The sequence below is a fragment of the Amaranthus tricolor genome, chromosome 7 (genome assembly GCF_026212465.1).
Source record: "Amaranthus tricolor cultivar Red isolate AtriRed21 chromosome 7, ASM2621246v1, whole genome shotgun sequence".
Lineage (NCBI taxonomy): Eukaryota > Viridiplantae > Streptophyta > Magnoliopsida > Caryophyllales > Amaranthaceae > Amaranthus > Amaranthus tricolor.
Genome location: NC_080053.1, coordinates 30,473,699 through 30,500,979, shown reverse-complemented (window position 1 = coordinate 30,500,979; position 27,281 = coordinate 30,473,699). Strand labels below are relative to the sequence as shown.

Sequence of the window (27,281 nt, the reverse complement as noted above, 5' to 3'; positions counted from 1 at the left end):
AGTTCGAGTTATTTTTGATTTTGGGTAGGGTTTGAGATTTCGGTTGACCTATTGACTAACAAATGGCTTTCTAACCAATATCGATTGAGGTTATAATTTTAACTAGCCTGTGAATTTGTGATGTTTAACTAAAATGTGAGTTTGAGTATGGTCATTCTATATATACCATTGAAAGCTTTTTAATTTGAAATGACCTCTTATACGTTATATATGCTTTATGCTATCTTACTTGTGGATGGTTATGATTTGAATCTGGTGTGAGTTTAAATTTAGTCTAACTAAACCTACAATATTCAGACTAATTTTTTGTGTCGATTTAGACTCGAACACGATAGGTATGATAAATTCAAGATCCTAAATGAATCTTAATTAAATTGCTCAAGTTCAATATTTTTTATATCTTTAAGGTTTCATCAGGTCTTAAGTACAATTATAGGTTGAACGCAAGTCTACAAATTTTCAAATAATTTATTTAAAATAAGTTTCTTGACGAAAAACTCCACTTCCTGAACTTATACTCAAAATGCGACGTCAAGACTTATTTAGTCTCAACAATTAAATCTTAAGAATTCAAGTCAATTTGAAAATTAGGATTGGGTTTAATAGAATTTTCAACAGCTCTTGTAAGAGATTATTTCTCGATAAGAAAGGTTTTAATAAAAAGTTCATATTCTTATACCTTCTATTAATTGTGCAATTCAACTTATATATTATACGACGTATTTTACGACATACGGTCTCATACAACAATTTGTGTAGAATCCCCTTCCTATATCCCTATATTACCCGCACCCGTCAATGCCATACATTGACCCGAAGATTTGAACACGCACTACCGCCTGACAATATGAATGTAGTGGGTCTTTGCAGGCAGCCATTTTAACGCGTTATTTCCGGTGCCTTTCATCTCAGTTTAAGAAAATTAACATACAATTCATCTTTTTTTTGATTTTGAAAATTCCCAAATATGGGGAAACAAAATTAAATGTTAGAACCCTATTGATTTAACCTGTACAAATTTCAATTACATGGTCAAATCTTTCTGTTTCCTCAAGTTTGCTTTTACCTTTTCAATTGTTAGATCTAGTCAATTTTTAAATTTCAATTTCCAGAATTTTTAAGCTCTTAATTTCAAATTTTAATTTATACCAACAACAATAAGTTACACTTGTAGAAAAAATCACATTTATCTTCATAAAACGCATGCACTTTGATCATTCAATCAAATTCAATTGAGTTTTTTTCTTCTGTAGATTTTGTTCATCCATTTGAGGAGAAGAAAATTCTGCATTTATCCCACTCGGTATGGCTCAATGATTAAAATTTGGATTTAGGCTTTGTGGGTCAGCTTCAAACCAATCAATTTGCCTCAAGTAGGCGTTTTTTGGGCATTTATGGTGAAGAATTGAATTGGGTTTCTAAAACAGGTGAAGTTTTGTTGCAATTTCTTGAACATTTCGAAAACCCTATTAGGGTTTTTTGATTTGTTGCTGTTGTAATTGGGGATTTTGAGGTTTTGGATTTATTAATGAGATGAAAAGGATATTTTGCGTTTGGAATGGTGAAGCTACTAAAGATGCAAATAAAAGATGTGGGGATTTCAATGGTGTTTGTTCTTTTGTTTTGCTCTTTCTTGGGAATGACCCTGGAAGATAGAAAGGTGATTCAAGGAATACTCTCTGGTTTGGACCTCAATTCTGCTTCTGAAGATTTAAATGAGAAATTGGTATGAAAAAGTGCTTGTCTTTTCTTTTGAGGTTTTCAGTTTATGGCTTCAAATTTTACTTTGTTCTGCATTTATGTAAAACTTTTGACTATTTGATTGGATGCTTGTGGACTATGTTAAACCTCTTTTTTTATATCTTAAAGATTAAAGATTAAGGTTGCCTATATCCGACCTCGGTCCCTCCTTGGTGGGAGCTCCTTAATGGCAATAGGAATATAGGATAATCGCATCTAGTTGTCGATTATTGATTGTTGATTATTGATTAGAAAAGTTTGTAGATTTGTTCAATGTCTATATCTAATGGCTGCATTCTGTTAAATGTAGTAGGATAGAGTTTTAACTGTTTATCTTGTGGCTTGCCATCCTCCATTTTTATATTATATGGCTGGAAGCCTGGACTTGAGACCAATACTTGCATATAAAGATTTAGGTTGAAACTGGAAGATGGCCTTTTCGATTCGACCCTCGATTTTGTGCATTCAAGTTATCAAGTGACATTGGGGCCACTATTAGCTTTGAAAACAACCTCTTTGTTATCAATGACAAGGGTAAGGTTGTGTATATCTAAACCTCAAACCTTGCCTAGGCAGAGGACTAGTACGCAAGTCATCAGGTAGCATCTCAAATCTCGATGCATTGTGATCAAGCACCTTTGAGTGCTTTGACGTTGTAATTGAGAGATCAAATTTGCAGCTTCATAGCTGGCTGATGATTTATGCTTTATGAATGACACCTTTGATTACCCCCTTTCGTTGTTATCTCACTACCCCAACACTCTAATTCTTGGATAAGGAGTTTTCTTTCTACCAGTAAAAGTAAATATATAGAAGAATGGAATCAATGCACCTGTGTATCCGTGTCTGTAAATTTAAGTAACATAGATTTGTCTACTTTGAAGTAGTATGTTCTTGGCTATTTTGCTTATACTGTTTTAGGGTATTCTATGGTCTTTGTAGTTTCTATCTTTTGGAGCATTCGTTCTTATTGACCTATACTTATAGTAGACAAACATGGTTCTCTTTGGCTTCAAGGTGTATGAGTTATGACAAAGTACTTAGAGAAGTACTTTGGTGGGTATGGCATAGAAAGCATCTCACATAAGTATAGCACTAGATGAGATAACAAAACATATTTAGCGGGAAGTGACCAAGTGTCATGGCGTGTTATGACATCATATAAGTGGACGGAATCACATAACTAGTAAAGGAATTAATGCTAAAAAAGAGCGAAGGCGAGAGTTGGATTAATTAATCTTCCGAGTTTAAAGAAAAAGTATGTTGATTAATGCCTTGGAGCACTAGATTAAGTAGGGGTAAATTTAATGTTAGACTCTAATGTTGTATTTGGATGGAAGGAAAGTGGAGAGAAAGGAACAAGAGGAAAATTGAGGATGTTTCGTTCATTTGGATATTAAAAGGGGACGAAAAGGAACTAAAGGTAAGGGGATTGGAAGAACGAATTCTTATAGAATTTGTACTGCACAAATCCTTCCAATATTGGAATAATTAGTAAGGAAAACACATCAATCTTCCCTTCTCTTCCATCCCCTCCCCGTTTTTTTTCCCTTTCATCGCTCTTTTGAGTAGTTCTGCTCCTACTTTTACTTTCCTTCACGGGCAAATAGCATTGTAAACCACTTCTACAGGGCTTTCAAATTTTAAGAGGTTAATAGGATGCATTTACTAATACTTCTTGGTATCAACTGGATATGTTACGACTCACCTAAAATTTTTTATCATTCTGGCTGATATGATGTGTATAGTGAGCATCCGAGATTGCGAAGATGTTTTGCAGAAGCCATTTTGGCTTCTCTTAGATCATTTTCGCTTGCCAATTATAAGTAAATTACAATTATTGTTAGGTTTAATTTACTGGGTAAACTGATATATCAACTTGTAGTTCGTCTTGTATGGGACCGTCTCAGCTTAAGACGGGCCCATATATTTAGCCTATTTTTCTAATTGATCACAGTGATTACTTTGACACACTAAATGTACATGAGTCAACCCAATAGAGATGGTCTCACCATGAAACCGTCTTATTTAAGAATATGTGATTAACTTGTAAATATTTAAAAAGAAATTGGACAAACTCTTATTTGAAAGAAATATCTAATAGATTTCCTATTGTTGTATGGCATTTATAGACCATTTCTATTGCTTGATGAAGATCTTTTAATTTATGTGTTGCACATTGCATGTACTTTGTTCGCCAATTGTTCTGTTCTGTTCTGTGCTTCTTTACTTTGCTCAAGTTGTTTTGTTTGAACCCTAATGAACTTTTCCAGAAAGCTTATTCGTCGTACTTAGAAGTTAGGTTGTTGGTACCGTTCGTATTTCCTGGAGTACTTTCTCAATATACTTCAATTTGAATTTTTGGCCATTTTCTTCTTTCAAGGGAAGGAAGAAGGCCTTGCATCAGATACATCTTGAATATTTTTGGAGCCTTCAGCAAATATTTAACATTACATCTTTTGTACAATGAATATAGATCTTCTTAATAAGTTAGTTACGAACTTGTTTCACTTTTCTATAACATAAAAAAATATGTTTAGAAATAATCAATTAGGAAACAACTGGTTGAGCTATACAACCATCACAATTGGAGTAAATGGATATCCACTAAAGATTAGAAAAATGAGTTACGAATAAATTAGCTAGTCACAAAAGTTCGACAGTTCATATTATGAGGTTAGGATAAAGCTTAGCATATAAGATTTTCTTCTTGAGGAAACCTTTTTATATACGGCCTATCTTGTATGAGACGACCTCAAAACAAGAAGCCCATAAGCTAAAAGTTTCTATTATTGGGCTATTTAACTCAAGTATAAGGCATGTCTGACGTTGAGACCGTCTCATACAAGAATTTGTGTTTTATATATGGTTAGGGGGTCTAGAGGCTGCCAAAAAAGGGGCCCCTGTGTTCTCTCTTCGTGATTCATATGAACATATGAGCTTACTTTAAAATCTTCCTACTAACATGCTATGGCAGGTCGAGGTATTAGCGAGCAGTTGCAGCCTTGAGTTGATACATTTGAAACAAACTTATAAGGATATAGGTTTTTGCAACCCAGATGCTTCTGGCAAAAGAACTGAAAAATGCTCCATCGATCAGACAGTAACAGAGGAGGATGTTTGGAGAGTTCTCGGCATTCTGGATTCACAAAAAATGAAAAGCATTATTAATTGCTTCCGAGAGAACTATATAATCACCCCAATCTCGGGTGAAGATGCTAATCCTGTTAGTTGGTTTCGTAAACATCTGGATTACTCGTTCTTAAAGCTGAACCCCACTGCTGATTCAAGAAGGCTTCTCGCTCAAGCTCCTGCTGGTCCCCCTTCACCTCAGTCCGCTGGCGGTAAAAGCTCCGGTAAGCGCAAGGCTCCGCCTCCAGTGGACAAGTTTTTCATTCCGATTCCTGTTCTACCCACAAAGAACGGAGGTGGAGATTCGGAGCCAGTCACCACAACAGGAAATGGCAGTAAAAACAACAACCATACTACAATCGTTGTTGCCGTAGTTGTTACCGCACTTGTAACATTTGTTGCAGCTTTATGTCTGTTCTTATGCTGCCGCAAAGCTTTTGGCGGAGGTTCAAATTTAGAACATAAGGATGATAGGCCCCTTCTAAGTCTAAGCTTGAGCGAGGCTAGTGGTAAAAATTGTTTAAATTATTCTTTTTTGGAGTTTAAAATTCTGTATCTAATTGGTTCCCTGATGTTTCCCGATTGCCCTCGAATTTCAGGTTCTTCATCAAAAAGTTGGGCCTATGAAAATTCTGTTCACAAAGACAAGATGGGAAATCAAGTATATATGAATAATGTGAATAGCGAGACTGGTGCTATGGCTTCGAATGTTAAGTTATCGATGGAATCTTCTGACTATATGATGGCAAGTGCGGCAGCCATTAATGCTTCCAATGTGTCTAGCAATAGTAACACATCTCCAGCGTTGAAGCCGCCTCCTGGAAGAACTGGTTTGCCTGCCCCTGGACTACCTCCTTTGAAGCCTCCTCCTGGGAGAGCCGAACCTTTGCCCCCTGAACGTCCTGCTTCCTTGAGGCCATTCTCCGACCCTGAAAGCCGCCCTCCTCCTCCACCAAAGCCCCCAGCAACAGCCCCTCCTCCTCCACCTAAACCTCCAGCACCAGCTCCTCCTCCACCTCCTCCTGGGCCTCCACCACCAGTAGGCCGAAAAGGTACGCCTGGTCCTGGGGCTCCACCACTACCTACACCATCTCGACCCCCTCCAATTGCAGTCAAAGGTAGGTCTAAAGAAGATGAGAAGGCGAAATTGAAACCATTCCACTGGGACAAGGTTCAAGCCAATGCCGAACATTCAATGGTTTGGGACCAACTTAAATCCGGGTCTTTCCAGTGAGTTTTTGACTCTAATTTTGTTAGTCATCTCTTGGTCATTGATCATATATCACTCGTAATTTTTCTACCAACTTTCCAGGTTCAATGAAGAGATGATACAATCTTTATTTGGTTATGCCGCTACTGAGAACAAAAACGACAAAAAGAATCATTCTTCCTCTCGTGATTCACAATCACAATTCATTCAACTTATAGACCAGAAGAAGGCTCAAAATTTATCTATCCTCTTGCGGGCATTAAACGTGACTACAGATGAAGTCCGCGATGCTCTGTTGGAAGGTACTCTTATTACCTTCGATTATGTTAAGTCACCCTCCCCTAAAATAAAAGATTTTTGAATGTTGCATATATCTTCCCTGTAACTTCCTAGAAGTTTACCGACATAAATTGATTTGCTTGTCCGTCTATCTTTCGTTAGGAAATGAGCTTCCTTCGGAACTCCTTGAGACTTTGTTAAAAATGGCTCCAACCCCAGAAGAAGAACTAAAACTGAGACTTTACAATGGTGAAATATCTCAACTTGGACCAGCTGAGCGATTTTTGAAGGCTTTAGTTGACGTCCCGTTTGCCTTCAGACGACTCAAGACATTGCTTTTTATGGGTACTCTTCAGGAAGAAGCTACATCGGTGAAGGAATCGTTTATAATTCTCGAGGTCGGTATTGCCAAGTATTCTGTCGGGGTTTTTATACCATCTCAGATGCTCATTCTACTCTTTGTTTCGTTTTTCTTGTATATCTGAGCAGGCTGCTTGTAAGGAGCTCCGAAACAGCCGCCTTTTTCTGAAACTTCTAGAAGCTGTTCTTAAGACGGGCAATCGTATGAATGATGGAACGTATCGTGGTGGTGCACAAGCATTTAAGCTGGATACACTGCTGAAATTGGCCGATGTAAAAGGGACAGATGGCAAGACCACACTTCTGCATTTTGTCGTTCAAGAAATAATCCGCTCAGAAGGTGTGAGGGCGGCCCGTGCTATGCGAGAGAGCAAAAGCTTTTCTAGCATCAAATCAGATGATCTTTCGGAAGATGTTCAGGAAGATTCCGAAGAACACTATCGCTCTCTTGGTCTGCAGGTTGTTTCGGGATTAAGCGACCAGCTAGAAAATGTTAAGAAAGCTGCGTGTTTGGATTCGGATACTTTGGTGGGAACCCTTGCTAGGCTCGGAAACGCTTTGCTTATATCAAAGAATTTCCTCAAAGAAATAAAAGAACTCGACGAAGTCAGCGGGTTCCATGAAGCCCTTAATTGCTTTATAGAGCATACCGAGGGCGATGTCACACAGCTATTAGAGGAAGAAAAGAAGATTATGGCACTTGTGAAGAGTACAGCGGATTACTTCCATGGACAATCGGGAAAGGAAGAAGGATTGCGCTTGTTTGTCATTGTTCGGGATTTTATAATTATGTTGGAAAAGGCTTGTCGAGAAGTGAAAGAACGGCCGAGGTGGCCTACCAGAAATCAGAAAACTAGAGAGCCTCCTTCGAGGCAAACGTCTACTGAAACGCCTCAAACGCCATTTTCTCCCGACTTTCGCCAAAAACTTTTCCCAGCTATCGCAGAAAGGCGAACGGAAACCGGTTTCAGCTCAGATGATGATTGAGGTCGTGCTCTCTCTTCGTGTAATATGCCAATAGGTATGTCGATTTACAATATTCAATCGTTATCTTCTATAATTCTTCTACGATTGATTTGTTGATGTCCGAACGTAAAATTGCAGTAAGGCATATTTCATTGCTGCCCGGGATCAGATTATCGAGGGGTTTATTTGAAATCTCATTTCCGAGAAGATCAAGAATCTTTCATGTACGTCATTTTTGAAGCGCGATTTCAGGAGTTCATTGGTGTCTTTATTGTGCTGAATGCTCACTGATCCCCTTATGTAGAAATACATCTTCAAGTCAATAATTCATAATTAATACAATACTTTCTCACCCTGTAATTTAATTTATTTAGTTAAATTTTTTTGGGTAGTTTTATTTTCTTAGAGTTTTAATTGCTTAGTGTACAAAAATTTTGAAATCTAATTTTCACATTATGAACTGATTAATAGAAGTTTTTCAATCCTGTAGAACATTGTTCGCAACATTGAATCTCAAATAGAAACAAATTCGGTAATGATCCAAGTCCCAAATAAAGAAAATTATACAAAATGAGTAAAAATGAAAATAATTTGTGTTATATGAGATCATTTCACCATAATGTACATATAATTACTTTATTTCTTTAGTTGATCACTTTAAAATTATAAGTAATCACTTTAATTGACTAAATATATATAAGCTAATTTAATAAAAATAATCTCACTATAAAACCATCTCATTTAAAAATTTGTAAAATAAAAAATAATATAAATTAAAAAAGTCAAAGAAAATAAAACTTTAGATAAATATATTTCAATATATAAATGATTAATATAACAATCAAATATAGTAAATATAAAATTACATTAAGAATCAAATATACCAAATAAAGTACACAAATTCTTATAAGTACTTTTTAAGTCAACCCATTATATACTTTTTAAATATTATAAATATACATTAAGAATAATCTAAATAGACATTAAAGATATTAAAAATAGGCATCAAGGATATAATAAGTAAGCATTAAAGATAATGTAAATATACATTAATCTTTAATAAGTTGAGCTTAAGATATATACCTCAAAAATACAATCTCTCAAGAGACTAGCTAAATAAAGCATGAAGGGAAGTCTTTGAGACTTGGGTCATTTTTTATGGGCATCACAAAATAGTACTCCCTCCATTCTTTTATGTTTTTTCACCTTATTATAACGGGTAGTTCCATATGTATGTCCACTTTAGAATACTTTCTATTTTTGAAAATCTTTTTTTCCTAATATACCCTCATTACCCCTCCCATTTTTCTTATTACCACTTGTATATCTCGTTTGAACCGCCTCCTTCATTAATTACCCCTTAATTGTCGTGTCTCTCTTATCTCTCTTTTCCGTACTCTCTCTCTCTCTCTTCAAACTCGTCATTTTCATGGCTTCTTTAAACCATTGCCCTCTGTTCATCCTTTAACTTTAGTTCATTTTTATTAAACTAAAATAAAGATCGGCTTTTCTCTATATTTTGAGGTAAGTTTCATAATTTTTGGTCCTAATCTCCAAAATCTGCCCCCTGTTCTTCAACCGCCATTGACGTTTCTTCAAAGCTTTGTTTTTAGTTCATTGCTCTTATTCTTGAAGCTTTAATTTTTTGAGATGGAAAACAACGAATCTAAAAGTGATTCTTCAATTCCTTCGTTTCTTTACGATGGTCTCTGTGATTATGGAGAATTTTGTTCTTGTTCCTTTCATGGGCGTTCACATTCGTATTCAAATAAAATTTTAAGGTGGTCCAAAAAGGATTTTAAGGCACATCAAAAGTCCCTTGAAGATGATGCTACATCAATTTATCAGGAATCTCCACCTTCTTCACCTGTTGTTGAAAAGGAACCACCACTAACAATTGTTGAATGGTTGTTTAATTCTCTGTTTAAAGAAGATCAACTCGATTTGGTTGTCCCTGACACTCCTGAACATGTTATTGCTTCTAGGGCTAAAACAAACCCTAAAAAACGTATCTGATGTTTGTAAGGCTGTTCTGATTTTCGTTTTGTTTTAGAATTACACTTGACATTTTGGTGCTGCTTTTTGTGTTCATGTTTGCTGTTGGTTTATGTTGATCTTCTGGTTTTTGTGTCTGATGTTTTGTTCTTCTGGTTTATGTTTTTTGAAATTTCTTGATGTTTATGTTCGTATATGCCCCTGTGATGTCAATTTTGTTGAGGATTATTGACCTCTAATTTCTGAAAAAATAACTTTAATTACTTGGTTGAGTAGCATTTGTTAAACCTAAACACATCAACTGATTTTCTATTCATATTTAGTAGCTTCATTTGTTGATGAACAAATTTTAATCTGAGAGAATTCATAACCTCGATGATGAATCAGGGGTTTTTTTATTCTGAAATAATGTTAAATAATGAAGTTACTTAGCAAAACATGAACTTTAATCATTGATATGGATTGTGGTTGACACTTTGTTGCTCCTAAATTTTTAAAGTCGCATTTTTAATGATGATCAAAACAAAAATTAAACTGAGGGGCTATGGTTTTTATCATCTTTGAGTTTCTTCAATTGCTTCATCATATGCTTCATAAATGATTTGTGAATTTTGTGCAGCATCCTTATTTTTTGTTTGGATTAGCTGTTGATTTGTGTTTGGGTTGAGAAAAGCAATTGCTTCTCTAACCGGCTGTATTGGAATTCTTACTTGAATCCTTAATCTTCTATTGTCTTCTTGTATTTTCTTCCCAAAATGTGGTTGTATGTAGTCATTACAACTCTTAACCTTTAGAATCTCATTTAAATGGTGTTGTAATGAGATTCGCATTAATTAAGATCTTTGGATGTAACTCTTCGAATGTATCTTCAACTGCTGTTATTAATTCTATCATGTTTTTGGACATCTTTTTATGCAGTGATTGTATGCTCCTAAAGAAACTCAAATCAAGAATGTTACAATTCAAACTGTTTGGAGGTTGTTGTGTGAGAATGAATGTTAAACCCCCTTTCCTATTGTGTTGTTACCAAATCATTTGTGATATAAACCTCTGTATTATCTTGTTGAATAAAAATAATAAAAGGACCTTCACTTAGCCATTTTCTTAGTATAACTGGAATGAGTTGATATATAAGCATACTCTTATACACCTCTTGAGTAACTAACTCGGTCGATTTAATCTCTATTGACCCCGTTGGTCGATTTTTTGAGTCTCTTTGTGCTACCATCATATTGATAAAAGGGAAAATTTCAATTTCCCATCAAACGTATATTGGCCATATTAATTCCATCTAGGCCTTGCTATTGCCCTAAAGAACATAGCCTTAGGTATGAATTTTGATAACTTCACTGCCTTATACAGGACCTTTTCTTTGTGTGTAAATAAATTCTTTGCATTTTCTTAATTAAATGTAAATAAAATCATACATAGCTTTGTATTTTGAGTGTCTTTAAATGGTGTCTTCTTAAATAAGACTCAAAATCCACTTCACCCTTCTTATTTTATTTATAATTATTTTCTCTCTTATACTTTCAATACAATTATTACTTCAAATCACTATTTAATTAAAATAATATCCATTATAAACAAAGATTCTATCTTTCTATGTATGAAAAACTCAGTGAAATAACATGAAAGATCAAAGATTATTATTAATCGTATATGTTTTTGGGAAACCAAATTACGAGAGATGTAATTTAGACCTTGCTAGACACTAGACAGTACAAAGAAAGTGGTAATTACCACAAAGTTGGACAATTTTCCATTCTATTGTCATATAAATAAAACAGACGTATACACAATAAAAAGTGGTAAATTCTATCCCCCCCTCACCCTAACTCAACAATAAAACTAAACCTCAAATTACCCACAGCACAAAAGTAAGAACAAAATACAAAAACCCTAATCCTAACCCTAACCCTAACATTAATCATCTCACCACAATTTAACTGAAAACGTTATGTTTTCATTAATCATCAATTTTCTCCGATGAAATCTAAGAATCATCCTCAGCTGAAGCCTTGGTACCACTCTTCTTTGGTAGAAGAAGATTGTGAATGTTTGGCATCACACCACCATTAGCAATTGTCACATCTCCCAACAATTTGCTCAACTCTTCATCATTTCTTACTGCTAATTGAATATGTCTTGGAACAATTCGGGTCTTCTTGTTGTCTCTCGCTGCATTTCCAGCCAATTCTAAAACCTACAGCAAACAATTTAGCTTTCAAATCAGCAATTCAATTTAAAAACTCAACAAATTGACATGTATATGAAATATACTGAATAATCAAGAAAACTAACAACGTTTCAAAGTCTTAAACACAGATCTAAATACTTAGTCAAAACCCTAGATTATTGACAATATAAACTGGCACAAATATAGAAAACCAAATACATAAGATTTAGAGGATAATCAGCTTTAAACTATCAACAATGCACAATTTATTTACGAATCAAACAAATTCAACTGAAAAATAACTAAAATTACTATTAATCAACAAATTTCCTCACGAACAATGAACTGTAATAAGCTCAAACCCTAAGATTCCATAAAACCTCAAACATAAAGATTAACATGAAAATTACCTCAGCGGCAAGGTATTCAAGAACAGCAGCAAGGTAAACCGGAGCTCCGGCACCAACACGTTCGGCATATTTACCAGCCTTCAAGAATCGAGCAATACGACCAACAGGAAACTGTAGCCCAGCTTTACTACTACGAGATGTAGCCTTCTTTGCGGCTCCAGAACCTAGAGTTTTGCCTCTACCAGTCATTTCAAAAACTTGACGAAATTGTAATGGAAAAAAAATCGGGAAGAGAGAGAAATTTGGAGTTTGAAGATAGATGAATGGGGGGATCGGATGGAATCTTAAGTTTATATAGGGATTATAGAGTGTTAAATGATAACCAATAGGATAATAGTGCACGGATTGAGGTTTAAAACCGTTAGATTGTTCGTCATCGACGATTGAATGATTGATTTTTAGTAATCAATAACGGCATTTACGAGATTACCCCTCTAAGTTTGAATTTTTAATCAAGGAGGGAATTTCCCATGCTTGCTCAATTGATTTTGCTACTTGGTTATAATTTAGTAAGTTATTTTAGTAAGAGTTTATCTTTCGGTAAAATGAGTTTTAAATAGGCTTATATGTTAATGATTTGTATTAGTTGGGCTATTAACTGATGTTGAAGTGTGATTTTCGGTGAAACCGTCTCATATAAGAATTTGTGTAATTTAGTAGGTAGTATTTTATGTTAGTAAATTTTCATATACTACATCTTTCCCTTATAGAAGAATTCAAGGAGAAAATAAAAATTGCAAATCATACCCTTATTACAAGCGAAAAGAATATTACAGCCAGTAAAACTTTAACTCGGAAAGAGCTACAAATAAAAACCAAAGACTCGTACTACTTATAGAAAGTAAACTCATGAAAAAACGTGGTTTTCAAGTCTCAACTATAAAGCACGGCCCATCTAGGCCACGATCCAGGTTTTCAAAAGTTAGAATTGGTCAAGTTCTCTTGAACTCTTTTGGGCTGTATGGCCTGTCTTGAGAATTCTAGATGGACCAACAAGTACAATCTGTGTTGACATATTGACTTGCATTCTTCTGATGGGTCATGGCCCATGGGCTATCCAATTTCATTAAGATACCAATGATAACCAATACCAAACTTTTGGGCCTAGAAACGCTCTGTTACGAGTACCGTGTACAGAGCAAGTATTGTGTAGACTTTGTTCACATTCTAATAGTTTACTCCAAGCTTAGTTTGTATCTTTATTCGAGTTATAAGACAACTTCCTACATAAAAAAAACACTAATCGAATTATTAGTGTTGTAGAAAGATTAATTTGAATCTTTCTATCATACTTCCTCCGAATCAATTTAGTTGTCTCATTTCCTTATTTGACAAAGTCTTTTTAATTGTCATATTTCTATTTTTGTCAATCTTTTTTTACCTAAATATTCTTAGTTCACACAAGTAATTACGAATATACCCCCATATACCTTACTTACCCAACTACCCTTCACTACTTACCCTTTTTAATGGACCCCACACCATCCTTAATAACCGTGCCCAAGCAAATGGGACATCTAAATTGATTCGGAGGGAGTATTATTAAATCTCATTGAATATTGATGATTCTAGCCCGCTCATTTCAATTAAGAAATGAAATTGAAATTTTATTTTGATTTTTCAATCATTTATAAAGAACTTAAAAGTCAATTTTCATTCAAATTGATATTTTGCTAACTGTTTTTACATAAATTAACCTGGTTTTAAATTTTAGAAGATTATGACAAAAAACTAATTCTGAATTTGAATTCTTATTAAACTTTTCCGACTTACCTTGTTAAAAAAATCATGTACACTACTCAATGTAATTCCATATACAAAAGAAAATTTCCTTATTCATACAAGCTAAAGTTGCTTGACAAGATACGTAATTCCAGGAGAGGAACTTGTCCATTATCCATCATACTAGATCATACGTATAATCATGTATTCTTTGTTGATATACGCTACAAATATACTATATATTATATATAATCTTTTTTTAGTAGGGAGATGAGCATGGAAAGTGGACAAAAGATGCTAGCTTATTTGGCTTTCTTACAAACTGCCACCTGTATTGTAACTTAACGTCATTATTCTTAGTGTTTGGATGATTATATACTGTATATATATTATACATTAATTAGAGTCAACTACTGTGTATAATACTTTATGTATTACATGTTCTAGACTATACGATTTCTATGTAATCTAAGATTACATGATTTTGTAGTAGGATTACTAAGCTATGACTAGAAGAGTTCAAACCACACTTAATGATTCTATATTTATAATTATATAAAAACTAAAATGATTACAAAATTTGATTTTAAACTCAAAATATTTGATCATTGAAATAAATACCTCTCATCTGTTTGATAATTGATTTTTTTGCTAGTTTTTTAATGATTTTTTTGCCTTGATTTGTTGATTGTTTAAATAATCAAAAAATAAAATAAAATTCTTTGGTACTCTTACAGAACTTTTAAGCTGGTTGAAAAATTAATTGTTAAAAAGCTAACAATGAAAATTTTGACTTAATCTAAAATGGAAAAGTTGTCTTGATCAATATTTTTCTTTGAACATTGATTTATTGCGCATGATGAACAATCAAACATCTAATGTGTATAAGTTTTTCAACTTTGATATGTGTAGACGTACCTTACTCTATTATTCTATCCAAATACATTCACTCTAAATAACGTTTTCCATGTACAGGCTGAGTTAACTTATGAGAAATTCAAAACTTAAAAATAGTTTTTACGGTTCAACATGTTAAAGTTATATATAACATATTATGGAGCCATCAACTTAATATCTTAATATTAATATTATTAAATAACTTTAAATATATAAATAATATTTTAAAGGGTCAGATCTAAGCGACTTTTATCCCTGTAAATACAAACATATGTTATCCAAAATAGCTAGACACTCAATTGTACCCTATACATTATATTATACATTATTTAAATATTTGAATATATCCATGTTGTAACTTAGCTTGTAACACCCTTCCATAATCACAAAAGGACAAATAATGTTGAGCATAGGCTATATATACCCTAAGATACCAAACTTATGCTATCCCAAATAAACCTTATTTATCTTCCTAAAACAATTAATTGTCATCATACCCATATTGATTTGTTTCAAAAGAATTATGGAGCAAACCCTAAGCAATCAATTAAAACCTTCTAATTTATACCCATCTTCAATTCCTTACACTATTGCTTATCCACCCAAAATGTATGACAACGACACAATGGCTACAAATTACGTGCATTACCTCAAATCTAGTCCTTACTATTATCCCATACCATATTATAATTCTTACAATAATAATTTTCATTTTGATTTTCCGAAGGTAAATATTGCTACAAATCATTATAATATATATTCTAATAAATCAATAATTAATTTAAAGATTTTAAGTATTTTGGAGTGTTTAAGAGACGTTTATAATGAAAAAGAGGAATCTTTAAAGAATGTATTTCCATCACTTTTTTCTAAATCATCAAAATTCTTTAAGAAAGTGAATTCATTGATATTAGAAAGTGTAACGATGGATAGGGATAAATCAACAAGGCCCATTTTGAAACGAAGCCTAAGTCTTGGTTCATCGTCGTCAACTTGTTGGAATGAGAGGTTTCGAGTCCGGCCGATGGACTCCGACGATGTCGAAATCATTATCCCACCGGAGAATATTAAGGATGGTGATCATAATGGTGATGATTAAGCAACGATGTAATTAGTTTCATTATGTGATTTTATTCATGTAGCAAGGATTATTATATGATTGTAAACAATAAATTAAAGGTGTATATATGCATTGTTTCATAAGATGAGCACATATCCAAATTCAATCTAAAGAAAATGTAAATAAATAAACATGTATATATAGTTGACTATGTTGATTGAATTTTTACTTGTTAGCAATTGATGATTGCATCTTATTTTGTACATTAATTATTCTCTTAATTTAATCAATTAATATTGTTAAATCTTTATAAATAATTGTATGTAAATTTGCCATTTTTTTAAGGTAAATTTTTAATAATAAATTTATTGCTTGAAATTCGTTGAAAATAAATCTATTTATTATTTATTATAAATAAATTCACTTTTTATGTATATTTGTTAAAAATAAATCGATTTATTGTTTATAATAACACAAATTCTTGTAAGGGACGGTCTCTCAAGAGATCGACTGTTATAATAATCTTTAAAGTTTCTTTGTAAGTAAAGAATTAGGAATAAACAATAGTTTAGCTATTTTCAGCAACGATACCAAATAAGTGGATTTATTTAAAAATAAACATTAGTTGAATTTGTTTTCAGCGGATCAAGGAAAGTTAACTTATTTTCAACAAATTTCCCGTTTTTAATAATAGGATAAGTGGAGAGAAGGGGAATGGGAGGTTAGTGTTAAGGAAACAACTCAATTAAAAGTTTCAACTCATAATTGAGGCCCCAGAATAATATTATATATTTTTACACGCTCCCTTATACGAGAACCCTTTAAGATAAAACTAGTATACAAACTTGTACAATGCACGAATTTATTAGAATAAAATATATAAATATAAAATTTCAAATAATGATGCAATTATATATTATTGTGATTAAAGTAACAATATATGATTTTTTAAAGTAAAAATTCATATTGATGTTTAAAAAATTATTCATCAACACATCATTTTTAAATTATTCATCAACACATAATTTTTTCATTCAATTGAAGGTATTAAATTCTAGGTAATGTATAGAAAATTTCTACAATAAATTATAATCCCTTTATCTATTTTAGCTTCAATTTTAAAAAATAAAATTCTAAATTAGGTAAATATTGTCATGTAATTAACTAATCTATAAAAATAATACATTTGTCAAGATTTTTTAAGCATGATATTTGTCATTTTCCAACATTTTTATTAAAGTGTATGATATGTAGTACAAAACCTCCTCATACTTAGCGCTAAATATTTCATTTTAAATAAGGAATTGTTCAAATTCGAACCCGTGACCTTTTGTCACGTTGGCATTTAATACAAATGATTAAAACCTAAAATATGTTATATAATACTCAAACATTTAGGTAAAAATCAAACTTATAATTTTTTTCGAAAAGTAATATTTACTTTCCGACTGAAATAAAATACTATATAATGAAAGGATTAAGAAGAACAGCTTCAATTTTTGGTTGGATATATTTAGGTGTAGTGTATCCATCCTGACCTTTCTTTAGAATATCATACAATAACCTTGACAGGTTTATTAATCGAACAAGTATTGGCCTTGAAATATGTGTTGGTCCAATCATGTCTTCATTTATGTCTTTCCATGCTTCATCTATTTGAAGTTCGATCTCTTCGTAAGCCTCCTTCTTCGGATGCACCAAATTGTTTCATGTAACATTCTACGGCGGAGACAACATGTTCTCGATCTTGCTCAAACTGGCCCAAAAATAAAACAATAAAAATACTTCTATTAATAATCGAATATATTTAACAGGTGAATATTGTTAGAGTATAAAACATATTCCGGGGCCTCAACCATGAGCTTAAGCTTTTTAGTTGAGATGGTTCCTTGACATGGTATCAGAAGCCAACGTGACAAGAAGTTACGAGTTCGAATTTCAACCACCCCACTTTTAAAGTGGAATATTCAGCGCATATGCGCATCCACTAGGAGAGTTCATAACCGGGTACCCGGATAAATCGGGTCGGACCACCGGATACCTGGTTGCATTTGTGACATTATATTTTTTTCTGTTAGATGAAAAAAACAAATGTAACAAGATGAAGCAAGCAAGCTAAGAAAATTCATGGATTATTATTGCTCCCTTATCAAATGTTATTTAGAACAAGGCAATTCCACAGACTTTGTTACATCAATTGCAAATAGTAATGGTCTACAAAGGTAATGTCACAAACGCAATCTCTCTGTTCTTGTGGCTCACTGTAATGTACACACTAGAATTGTGGCTGCCTCACTGTATATGCCATATTGTTCTTGTGCCATCTTCAGTAATTCGTCATAGTTCAAAGGATGTAAGTAAAGTTTCCAAAAAAATAGTGTTGGTAAAAATTTTCACCAAATTTTTAAAAACCTCTCTATTATAAACGGGTCATCGGCTACTCGATTAAAATTATTTTGTGGCTTATGACCCGATCCGTAACTTACAATACTTTTGGTTTTATGACCTGTCATTTTAGATGCGGGTCGGCGGGTCAATTGGTCGGGTCAAGCGGGTCGGATTTTTTTTAATAGGCCTAGCGTTCACACTTCTAGCCCTATGGGCTTTCGTGTGAGGGGTGTGTTAAAGAGTATAAAACATATTCTGATGTCTCAACCACCAGTTCAAACTTTTAGTTGAGAAGGTTTCGCGACAAATATGAAAGTTCGTAGAAGACTTAGAGCAAAAAGATACTATCAGCTTTTTGCACATTATAACTAACGATAATTGTTTTACGAATTACCATCTCAATAACAGCCACCTTATATTATTGTCTTAAAAACTAGCAAACAAAATTCAATACTACTTAAAAATTTTTTTTTCATTGACAACAAAAGAATCAAATAGCTCTCACATATTTGAATTATATGGTGTAAACTCAAAGTGATTAAAGATTTAGGACTCTAGCCCTAGGAGTATCATTCGTCAAACAAGCTAATTCAACCAATTAAGTAATAAACACTCTTATATATAGTGGAATAGGGGTGAATTAACTTGGTGTAAGTTTAAGAACAAAATGTTTTTTTTTAATTAGATAAAAAATTTATAAGTACTTGCTCTATTTCTAAAAGTTTGATAAAAAAAATTTAAAAAGTATAATTAAAATTTTATACATCCAAATAAATCTAATAAACTTTTAAAAACAGAGTGGATAAAATAATTCAAACCTTATGACCAGCAATATCATCAAAAAGCCTAGCAATAATGCAAGAAGCTCTTGGAGCCTTAGAATCTTTGTGAAGCCATTTAAAGGCATTCTCATTTGCAATGTCTCCCATCCCAACAAAAGAAGCTGCAACAATAAGCAAGTAGCCTCCGCTAAATATGCCATTATTTATGTAATTTTCATATGTTGGAACATGTTTTTCAAATCTCCATTTTGCTTCTTCGAAGTACCCTTCGCATGTAGCAATCAACTGCAAAACAATCAACCTATTTGTTTAATCACAATATATATATATATATATATATATATATATATATATATATATATATATATATATATATATATATATATATATATATATATATATATATATATAATAAAATTATGCTAAGAAGAAATAGCTAGAGTTGTCATTTTTAACTCGGATTTACGATCATCAGTTTATGTTTTTGTTGAGTTAGTTTCTTGACATGCACTGATACCATATAAAGAAATTAACTCAACTAAAAACTTAAGTTAATGGTTGAAGTCACATGATATATCATGATTGTCGATTAACAAGGGCAAAACGGGATATCACCCACTGCCCTAAATTTTTAAGGGTCAAAAATATGTATTTTCATATACAAAGTTGATTATAACTTAAATTAAGTTTAGATATAATGTACATTTTTAATAAATAATATGATTTATTAGTGTTTATTTATAAAGTAGTTAAAATATCAACAATTAATAAACAAAAAGAATTTTGTATTATTTATTATACACCTTAAAGTTTTCATTGTCCTAATTTTTATATTTCGTTCTGAGGCTCATGAAAAATAAACGAGACGATCCCCTGTTGTTAGAATATAAGGATAAATATTCTGTTTTGAATATTTATCTTATTTAGCATAGTTGACTATTGTATCTTTGTTAAGTAAATATTTTTGTATATCTCTTTTCCTAGTCTACAGCCTAGCAGTCAATGTAATCCCAGAATTATAGCCCAGTCTTAGGAGTATCTTCCGGCTAATTATAAGGTGTGAATTTTGTATATAAGTTTCGTTGAATCAATGGAAAAGTCAAGCATTCAAACTCTTTCATGGTATCAGATTAAGGTTTCGACCTTGGCTTTTTTCCCTAACAATTCTCCTTTCTTCTTCCGCTGCATAACATGACTGCTTCCCCCAAATTTCATTCGGCCTTGACAGTCACCAATGTCAAGTCCCTTGTTCCCATTGAATTAGACACCGAGACTGGAATGTATCATTCTTGGGCTGCTCTATTCAAAGTTCTTGTTAGGGTCCATGACGTGTATGAACACATCATACCACCAACTGAAATAGAGGCCGTTGCCGCCTATGAGAAGACAAAGTCAGACGACTTGTCTCTTTGGAAACGCCTCGATGCGGTGGTACTTCAATGGATATATGGGACTATATCAAACAACCTTCTTCTTGCAATTCTCCTCAAGGATGACTCTGCTCAAGGGGCTTGGTCTCGCCTTGAGTCCATGTTCCAAGACAACAAGGCGTCCTGGGCAACTCATCTAGAAGAGGAGTTGTCTGATCTCAACTTCGAGAATTTCTCATCCATTGATAGCTATTGCAATCATATCAAATTCTTGGCTGATCGCCTTGCGGACATAGATGCTCCGATCCCCAATATCCGTCTTGTTCTCAAGCTCACTGCCGGCCTTTACGAAGCTTACTCCGGCACGGTGGATTTCATCCAAAATCAAGAGCCTCTCCCGTCCTTTGAGAGTTGTCGATCTCTACTCAAACTCGCTGAGTGAACAATCAAGAATCGCTTAGCAAAAGAGGGTAGGTCTGGCAACCACACGGCTCTTGCTGCTTACTCTACCGGCGGCCAGCAAGGTCCAGATAGCAACACTCAGGCAGGCTCGTCTTCTCGTCCCTATTCTAAGAATAATAAGGCAAAGAAATCTAGCTCAAAATCTGGAAAAGGGCGTCCTAATGTGGGAGGGCCCCAACCAAGTGGGTCTTCATCTTCTGGGCCCAATTGGCAACAACAACCATGGGCATCCTAGGCCTAATGGCTGTCACAATGGCCCGTCCCACCACCTAGCGGTGTTCAAAACCGGATACCGGGTCGACCCGGTTCCGAAAAATCGGGTACCCGGTTTTCCGGATACTTAAAATTCTATTCCGGATCGGAAACCGGATACCCGATTTTGTTATTTTATTTTATTTTTTTTTCTTATTTCTTTTAACATTTTTAATAGATGAAAATTGTTTGTTATTGTAAGAAATACCATCGGTGCATTTATCAGTAAAAACTAAAGCACCAACAAGCCAACAATACAATAAACAAGAACCCATTGAAAAATCCCAAATGTATGAAACAAAATAATCAAATTAGAAGTATGAACAACTGAATCTAAACTCAATTGGAACTCAAAATATAACTATCATATATATTAACCAATAATTCAACAATTACAATATAGAGATTAAAAATTTAAAATCTCCTTTTGAATAACAAATCTAACCACCGAATCCATAAAGAGTTCGACCTTGCCTCTTAAGAGCGTAAACAACATGCATAGTAGTAACAGTCTTTCTTCTAGCATGTTCAGTGTAAGTAACAGCATCATAAATCACATTCTTCAAGAAAATCTTCAAAACACCACGAGTTTCTTCAAATCATTGACATTTTCTAGATTTGGATTTCAAAAATTGATTTTGAGTTGAATTTTTAGGGTTTTTGATTTTGGTTGGATTGTGATTTGGGGGAAAATGAGTTTATATAGGAAGAATGGTGATGAACTAAGAATGGTGATGAATTGAAACAAACTTACCCAATTAAAGAACTGAAGAAGAAGATGACGTCTCAACGTGAATGGTGAAGAAGAAGCAAGATGACGGCGTGAAGAACTGAAGATTGAAGAAGCAAGATGACGTCTCACTGTCTCAGTGACTCACCGTGACTGGAATAAAGGAGGAAGGAGGAAGGAGGAAGAACGCAAGAAGCAGCCAGCAGCCCAGCAAGTATGAAGTTTTAATGAAGACGGGATTAGGTTTAGTTATTTAGGGTTTTTGAAATAAAAAAATTAAAAAAAATAAAATAAATTACAAACCGGATACCGGGTACCCGGTTTCCCAAAAATCGCGATCCGTATCCGACCCGAATACCCGGTTTTAAAACCGGGTACCCGACTCGAATTATCCAAATTTGGTAAACCGGGTAATTTACCCGGTTTTAAAAATCGGATAGTGGGTATTCCGGATCGGGTTTTTCAAATCGGATATTTTTGAACACCCCTACCACCACCATGCCCCTATCCAGCTTTTTCTTGGCCTTCTAAGGCTGCTACACCTAATATGGGCTCTAGGCCTACTGGATCAGGGATTCTAGGCCCACGACCTCAAGCCTATTCTACAGTTGGACTAGCAACCTCATACTCTCCAACGGACATTGAAGCAACCATGCAAGCTCTCTCTTTCTCTCAATCGGATGGAAACTACTACATGGACACCAGTGCAACATCTCATATGACTGCGGATCAAGGTATACTTTCCCCTTATTTTAATTCGAGCATTAAACATAACAACATTGTTATTGGTAGTGGTCACTTAATTCCAATTGCTGGTCATGGTAGTACTACTTTACACTCCCCCTTTCCACCATTTACCTTAAAAAATGTTTTGCATGCTCCGAAATTAATTAAAAACCTTATTTCTGTCCGCAAATTCACCATTGACAATATGGTTTCCATTACTTTTGATCCTTACAGATTTTCTGTTAATGATTTACAGACGGGAATCACATTCCTGAGATGTAACAATATCGGTGCTCTATATCCTCTATTCTCTAGTAGTCAAGCCAACTCTCCAGCCACTAATACTGCTTTCACTGCTATTTCTCCTAAACTATGGCACAATCGCTTAGGACATCCTGGCGTTGCTGTATTAAAATCTCTTAGTTGTAACAAATTTATCGACTGTAATAAAGCTTGTAAATCTTATTGTTCCTCCTGTTCTCTTGGAAAACTTTCTAAATTGCCTTTTTATGATTCTGTGTCGCACACTATTTTACCATTTGATATTATTTACAACGATCTTTGGACTTCTCCCATTATTAGTTCTTCTGGTCATTGTTATTTTGTCTTATTCCTTGATGATTATAGCAAATTTCTATGGACATTTCCTATCTCTAAAAAATCACAAGTTAAACACTTATTCAAATCATTTTTCTCTCTTATCCATACTCAATTTGAACGTTACATTAAGACTTTTCAATGTGACAATGGCACCGAATACATTAATGGTACCTTTAAAGAATTCTTTGATCGTCATGGCATGTTATTTCGTCTTTCTTTTCCTCATTCATCTCCTCAAAATGAAAAAGCGGAACGCCACATAAAATCCATAAACAATGTCATTCGGACCTTACTTGCACATGCTTCTTTACCTCTTTCATTTTTGCATCATGCCTTACAAATGGCCACTTACCTTCTAAACATTCTTCCAACCAAAGTCTTAGGATTTAAGTCGCCAACTCAAATTCTATATCAATGTGATCCAATATACTCGGAATTACGTGTCTTTGGCTGTTTATGTTTTCCCCTCTTTCCCTCTACTACTATACACAAATTGCAAGAAAGGTCCACCCCTTGTGTCTATCTTGGCCCCTCTGCGAATCATCGTGGTTCTAAGTGTTACAATATGTCAAATGGTAAAATCATAATATGTCGTCATGTGAAATTTATTGAAATCGAATTTCCTTTTGCTAAACTTCACAAGCCTAATAAAAATGATTATTATTTTCTAGATTATAATCCTATTATGCGCCATTTACAGCACCAAGACAACACACAATTATCTTCTACTCCAAATGTTGGACACAATTCTGGGTCCATCTCACATGGCCCAGAACCGGTATCACCCTCTTCCTCTGGGCCAATCTCGCATAGCCCAGCTACACCCTCTAATACTGCTGCTGGGTCGCCAACTCAAGCCCCAACTGCTGCCTCACCTAACGCCTCTCTTGAGCAGCCCAACCCACAACAAGTATCTCTCCCATACACGAAATTCCTTTTTTAGCCCCACAAAATTCCTCTTCATCCACGCCAAACACTCAATCTTTCTCCACTGTTCCAAACTCCCACACTATGACTACTAGAGAAAAGAACGACGTCTACAAACCAAACACAAAATATTTTCACAATTTAGTCACCATGACCACCTCTAACATCTCTCCCATACCCAAGGACCCCGTTAGTGCTATTCGTGACCCAAATTGGAATAATGCAATGTTAGATGAATTAATGCTCTAATTGAAAATAAAACATGGGAATTGGTACCTAGGCCAAAAGATGTGAATGTTATTAGATCTATGTGGATTTTTGGCATAAAAGGAATTCTGATGGTTCTTTTGAGAGGCATAAAGCCCGTGTTGTAGGTGATGGGAAAACTCAACAATAGAGAGTTGATTGTGATGAGACTTTCAATCCAGTTGTTAAACCAACCACTATTCGTATTGTTCTTAGCATTGCTCTTTCCAAATCCTGGCCCATACATCAGTTGGATGTCAAAAATGCTTTCTTACATGGTCATCTAAATGAAACAGTGTATATGCATCAACCTATGGGTTTTCGTGATAAAAGTCTACCAGATAATGTGTGCTTACTAAAGAAATCTCTTAATGGTCTAAAACAGGCACCTCGGGCCTGGTATCAGTGTTTTGCAGATTTTGTGAATACTATTGGTTTTTCTAATAGCAAATCTGATCACTGTCTGTTCATTTATAGACAGGGAAAAGATCCGGCCTATCTCCTATTATATGTTGATGACATCATTCTTACCTCATCATCTGATCATCTACGACAGCATTTTATGACTCTTTTAGGTACAGAGTTTGCTATGAAGGATCTAGGTCCTTTAAGTTACTTTTTGGGTATTGCTGTGACTCGTACTGCTAATAGTATGTTCTTGTCTCAGAAGCAGTATGCTTCAGACATTATTTCTAGAGCTGGCATGTCTAATTGTAGTCCTTGCCACACGCCTGTTGATACGAAATCTAAACTTAGTGCCTCTAAAGACTCTCCTTTTGAGGATCCTACTAAGTATCAAATTCTTGCAGGCACTCTACAGTATCTTACCTTCACCAGACCTGACATTTCATATGCAGTTCAGCAGGTTTGCCTTCACATGCATGATCCCAGGGTTGAGCATATGAATGCTCTTAAGCGTATTTTGCGCTACTTACAGGGCACTGTATTATTTGGTCTACACTTGTATCCATCCTCCTTTGATACTCTCATTTCTTATACTGATGCTGATTGGGGTGGGTGCCCAGATACTAGAAGATCCACATCTGGTTATTGTGTATTTCTTGGGGACAATTTGGTCTCTTGGTCGTCAAAACGACAACCCACTTTGTCCCGTTCTAGTGCCGAAGCTGAATATCGCGGAGTTGCAAATGTGGTATCTGATTCTTGCTGGATAAGAAACTTGTTACTTGAATTACATTGTCCTATCCAGAAAGCCACCTTGGTCTACTGTGATAATGTAACTGCTATTTACTTATCAGGAAATCCGGTGCAACATCAACGCACCAAACACATTGAAATGGACATTCACTTTGTTCGTGAAAAAGTAGCAAGAGGTGAAGTACGAGTTCTTCTTATTTCTTCTCAATATCAAATTGCAGATATTTTTACGAAAGGATTTCCCCGTGTACTGTTTAATGATTTCCGATCCAGTCTAAGCATTCGAGAACCTCCTGCTACGACTGCGGGGGTGTGTTAGAATATAAGAATAAATATTTTGTTTTGAATATTTATCTTATTTAGCATAGTTGACTATTGTATCTTTGTTAAGTAAATATTGTATCTTTGTTTGAATTTTGTATATAAGTTTCGTTGAATCAATGGAAAAGTCAAGCATTCAAACTCTTTCACCTATAATATATCAAGTACTATCACACTACCTCACATGAGCCCCTTTAGACTCGAAATATAAATACGACACACGTCTTCCTGATCATATGGTTGAAGCTAATAATTGAAGCTACATAATATGTCATATTTAATTATATACTCTATTATTTTTTATCAAACCTAGTCAATCAGATCCAAAATCGACTATTTTGACAAGTTTAAAAATACTTATTGCTAGAATTATTAATCATACTTGCTGTCGAGCATAATGAGCAGCATATGCTCTTCCTTCTTCGGCCAATGCTTGCTCCATTTCTTCAAATGTATCAATCATTGCTTCGTAAAACAATTTCATGAATTCAGGAAGCTGCTTAACACAACTTTTGTCCCACCTAAGACAACAAATCAATATAATTTAATTAATATAATTAGAGAATTGTATGATATGATATGATACGATATGATATGAAATAATTATTAATAAATAAACCTTTGAATTGCTTTTGTGATGATTATCAATTCTTCGGTGGTTGCGTAAGCGTCATAAATGTCATCGAGGATAGATATGATCCTTATTATTTTGCTAATACATAATCTAGCAAATGCATATTTAGACTCATGGTATGCACCCAAAGACCAAAAGTAGCATTCAACCACTCTACTCCTCATAAAATTGGGCAATTTTATGGCCTTGTCAAGGTTCTTGAACCACCTATATATATTATTCCAAGTAAAAAGGAAAAGTTAGAGCTTTGCAATGCCATAAGCACTGTTATTCACTCAATTTACCTCATAAATTTTTTACGCTTCATTCTACGGAATGCCAAAGAACAGATAAGCTAATTATATGGGATTGTCTCATTGTGAGACAGTCTCATACAAGACGGGCTGATATTTTTATTGTGTAATGAATATTTTGTATAGTACTCAATTTACCTCATATATTGTGCAAGTTCCATTCTATGCAATGCCAAAAGCATATTAAAATCAAGCTTTGCAAATTTGAGCAATCTTTCATCATGAGAAGATTTAGCTTCATAAAATGTGATTTGGTGTCTAGATTCAACTCTTACACTCCTTTTATGAAGGGGTAATTCCAAGGATCGAGCTATTTGTTCCACCATGGGATGAGAGCTTGAATTTGCAACAATGGAGGTTAAATGTTTTGTGGAAAATACAAGAGCTTCATCAAGTATACTTTCTCCATGTACTCTAACATATGATGTCTCATATAAGTTGT

The 27,281-nt window shown here is 34.2% G+C and overlaps 3 protein-coding genes across 4 annotated transcripts in view; 1 reads left to right on the top strand and 2 right to left on the bottom strand.

The window, feature by feature from the left end:
* The first annotated feature begins 810 nt into the window (after window positions 1–810).
* On the top strand, window positions 811–8,215 carry LOC130818254 (formin-like protein 5). 2 transcript variants are annotated; one of them, XM_057684353.1, is made up of 8 exons: window positions 831–896; window positions 1,254–1,726; window positions 4,718–5,381; window positions 5,472–6,102; window positions 6,185–6,384; window positions 6,524–6,759; window positions 6,851–7,742; window positions 7,826–8,214. In XM_057684353.1, the coding sequence occupies exons 2-7, from the start codon at window positions 1,559–1,561 to the stop codon at window positions 7,706–7,708; spliced, it is 2,757 nt and encodes a 918-aa protein (XP_057540336.1). In that variant the 5' UTR covers window positions 831–896; window positions 1,254–1,558; the 3' UTR covers window positions 7,709–7,742; window positions 7,826–8,214. The 2 variants fall into 2 exon arrangements, with proteins under 2 accessions (XP_057540334.1, XP_057540336.1); XM_057684351.1 differs by having other exon boundaries at window positions 811–1,726; window positions 7,826–8,215.
* A 3,094-nt stretch (window positions 8,216–11,309) lies between these two features.
* On the bottom strand, window positions 11,310–12,532 carry LOC130818332 (histone H2A.6-like). Its single transcript, XM_057684465.1, has 2 exons — window positions 12,272–12,532; window positions 11,310–11,888 (listed from the first exon to the last, which is right to left on the bottom strand). The coding sequence occupies exons 1-2, from the start codon at window positions 12,458–12,460 to the stop codon at window positions 11,679–11,681; spliced, it is 399 nt and encodes a 132-aa protein (XP_057540448.1). The 5' UTR covers window positions 12,461–12,532; the 3' UTR covers window positions 11,310–11,678.
* A 4,930-nt stretch (window positions 12,533–17,462) lies between these two features.
* Window positions 17,463–27,281, bottom strand: part of LOC130818277 ((-)-drimenol synthase-like) — an 11,869-nt gene continuing 2,050 nt past the window's right edge. The window contains exons 3-7 of the mRNA XM_057684392.1: window positions 26,978–27,281; window positions 26,532–26,753; window positions 26,295–26,433; window positions 19,157–19,405; window positions 17,463–17,706 (exon numbers count right to left, since the gene is read on the bottom strand). The exon at window positions 26,978–27,281 is cut by the window's right edge and continues 66 nt beyond it. Of these exons, the coding sequence (XP_057540375.1) occupies window positions 17,599–17,706; window positions 19,157–19,405; window positions 26,295–26,433; window positions 26,532–26,753; window positions 26,978–27,281 (1,022 nt within the window). The 3' untranslated portion in view covers window positions 17,463–17,598. The remainder of the gene's footprint in view (window positions 17,707–19,156; window positions 19,406–26,294; window positions 26,434–26,531; window positions 26,754–26,977) is intronic.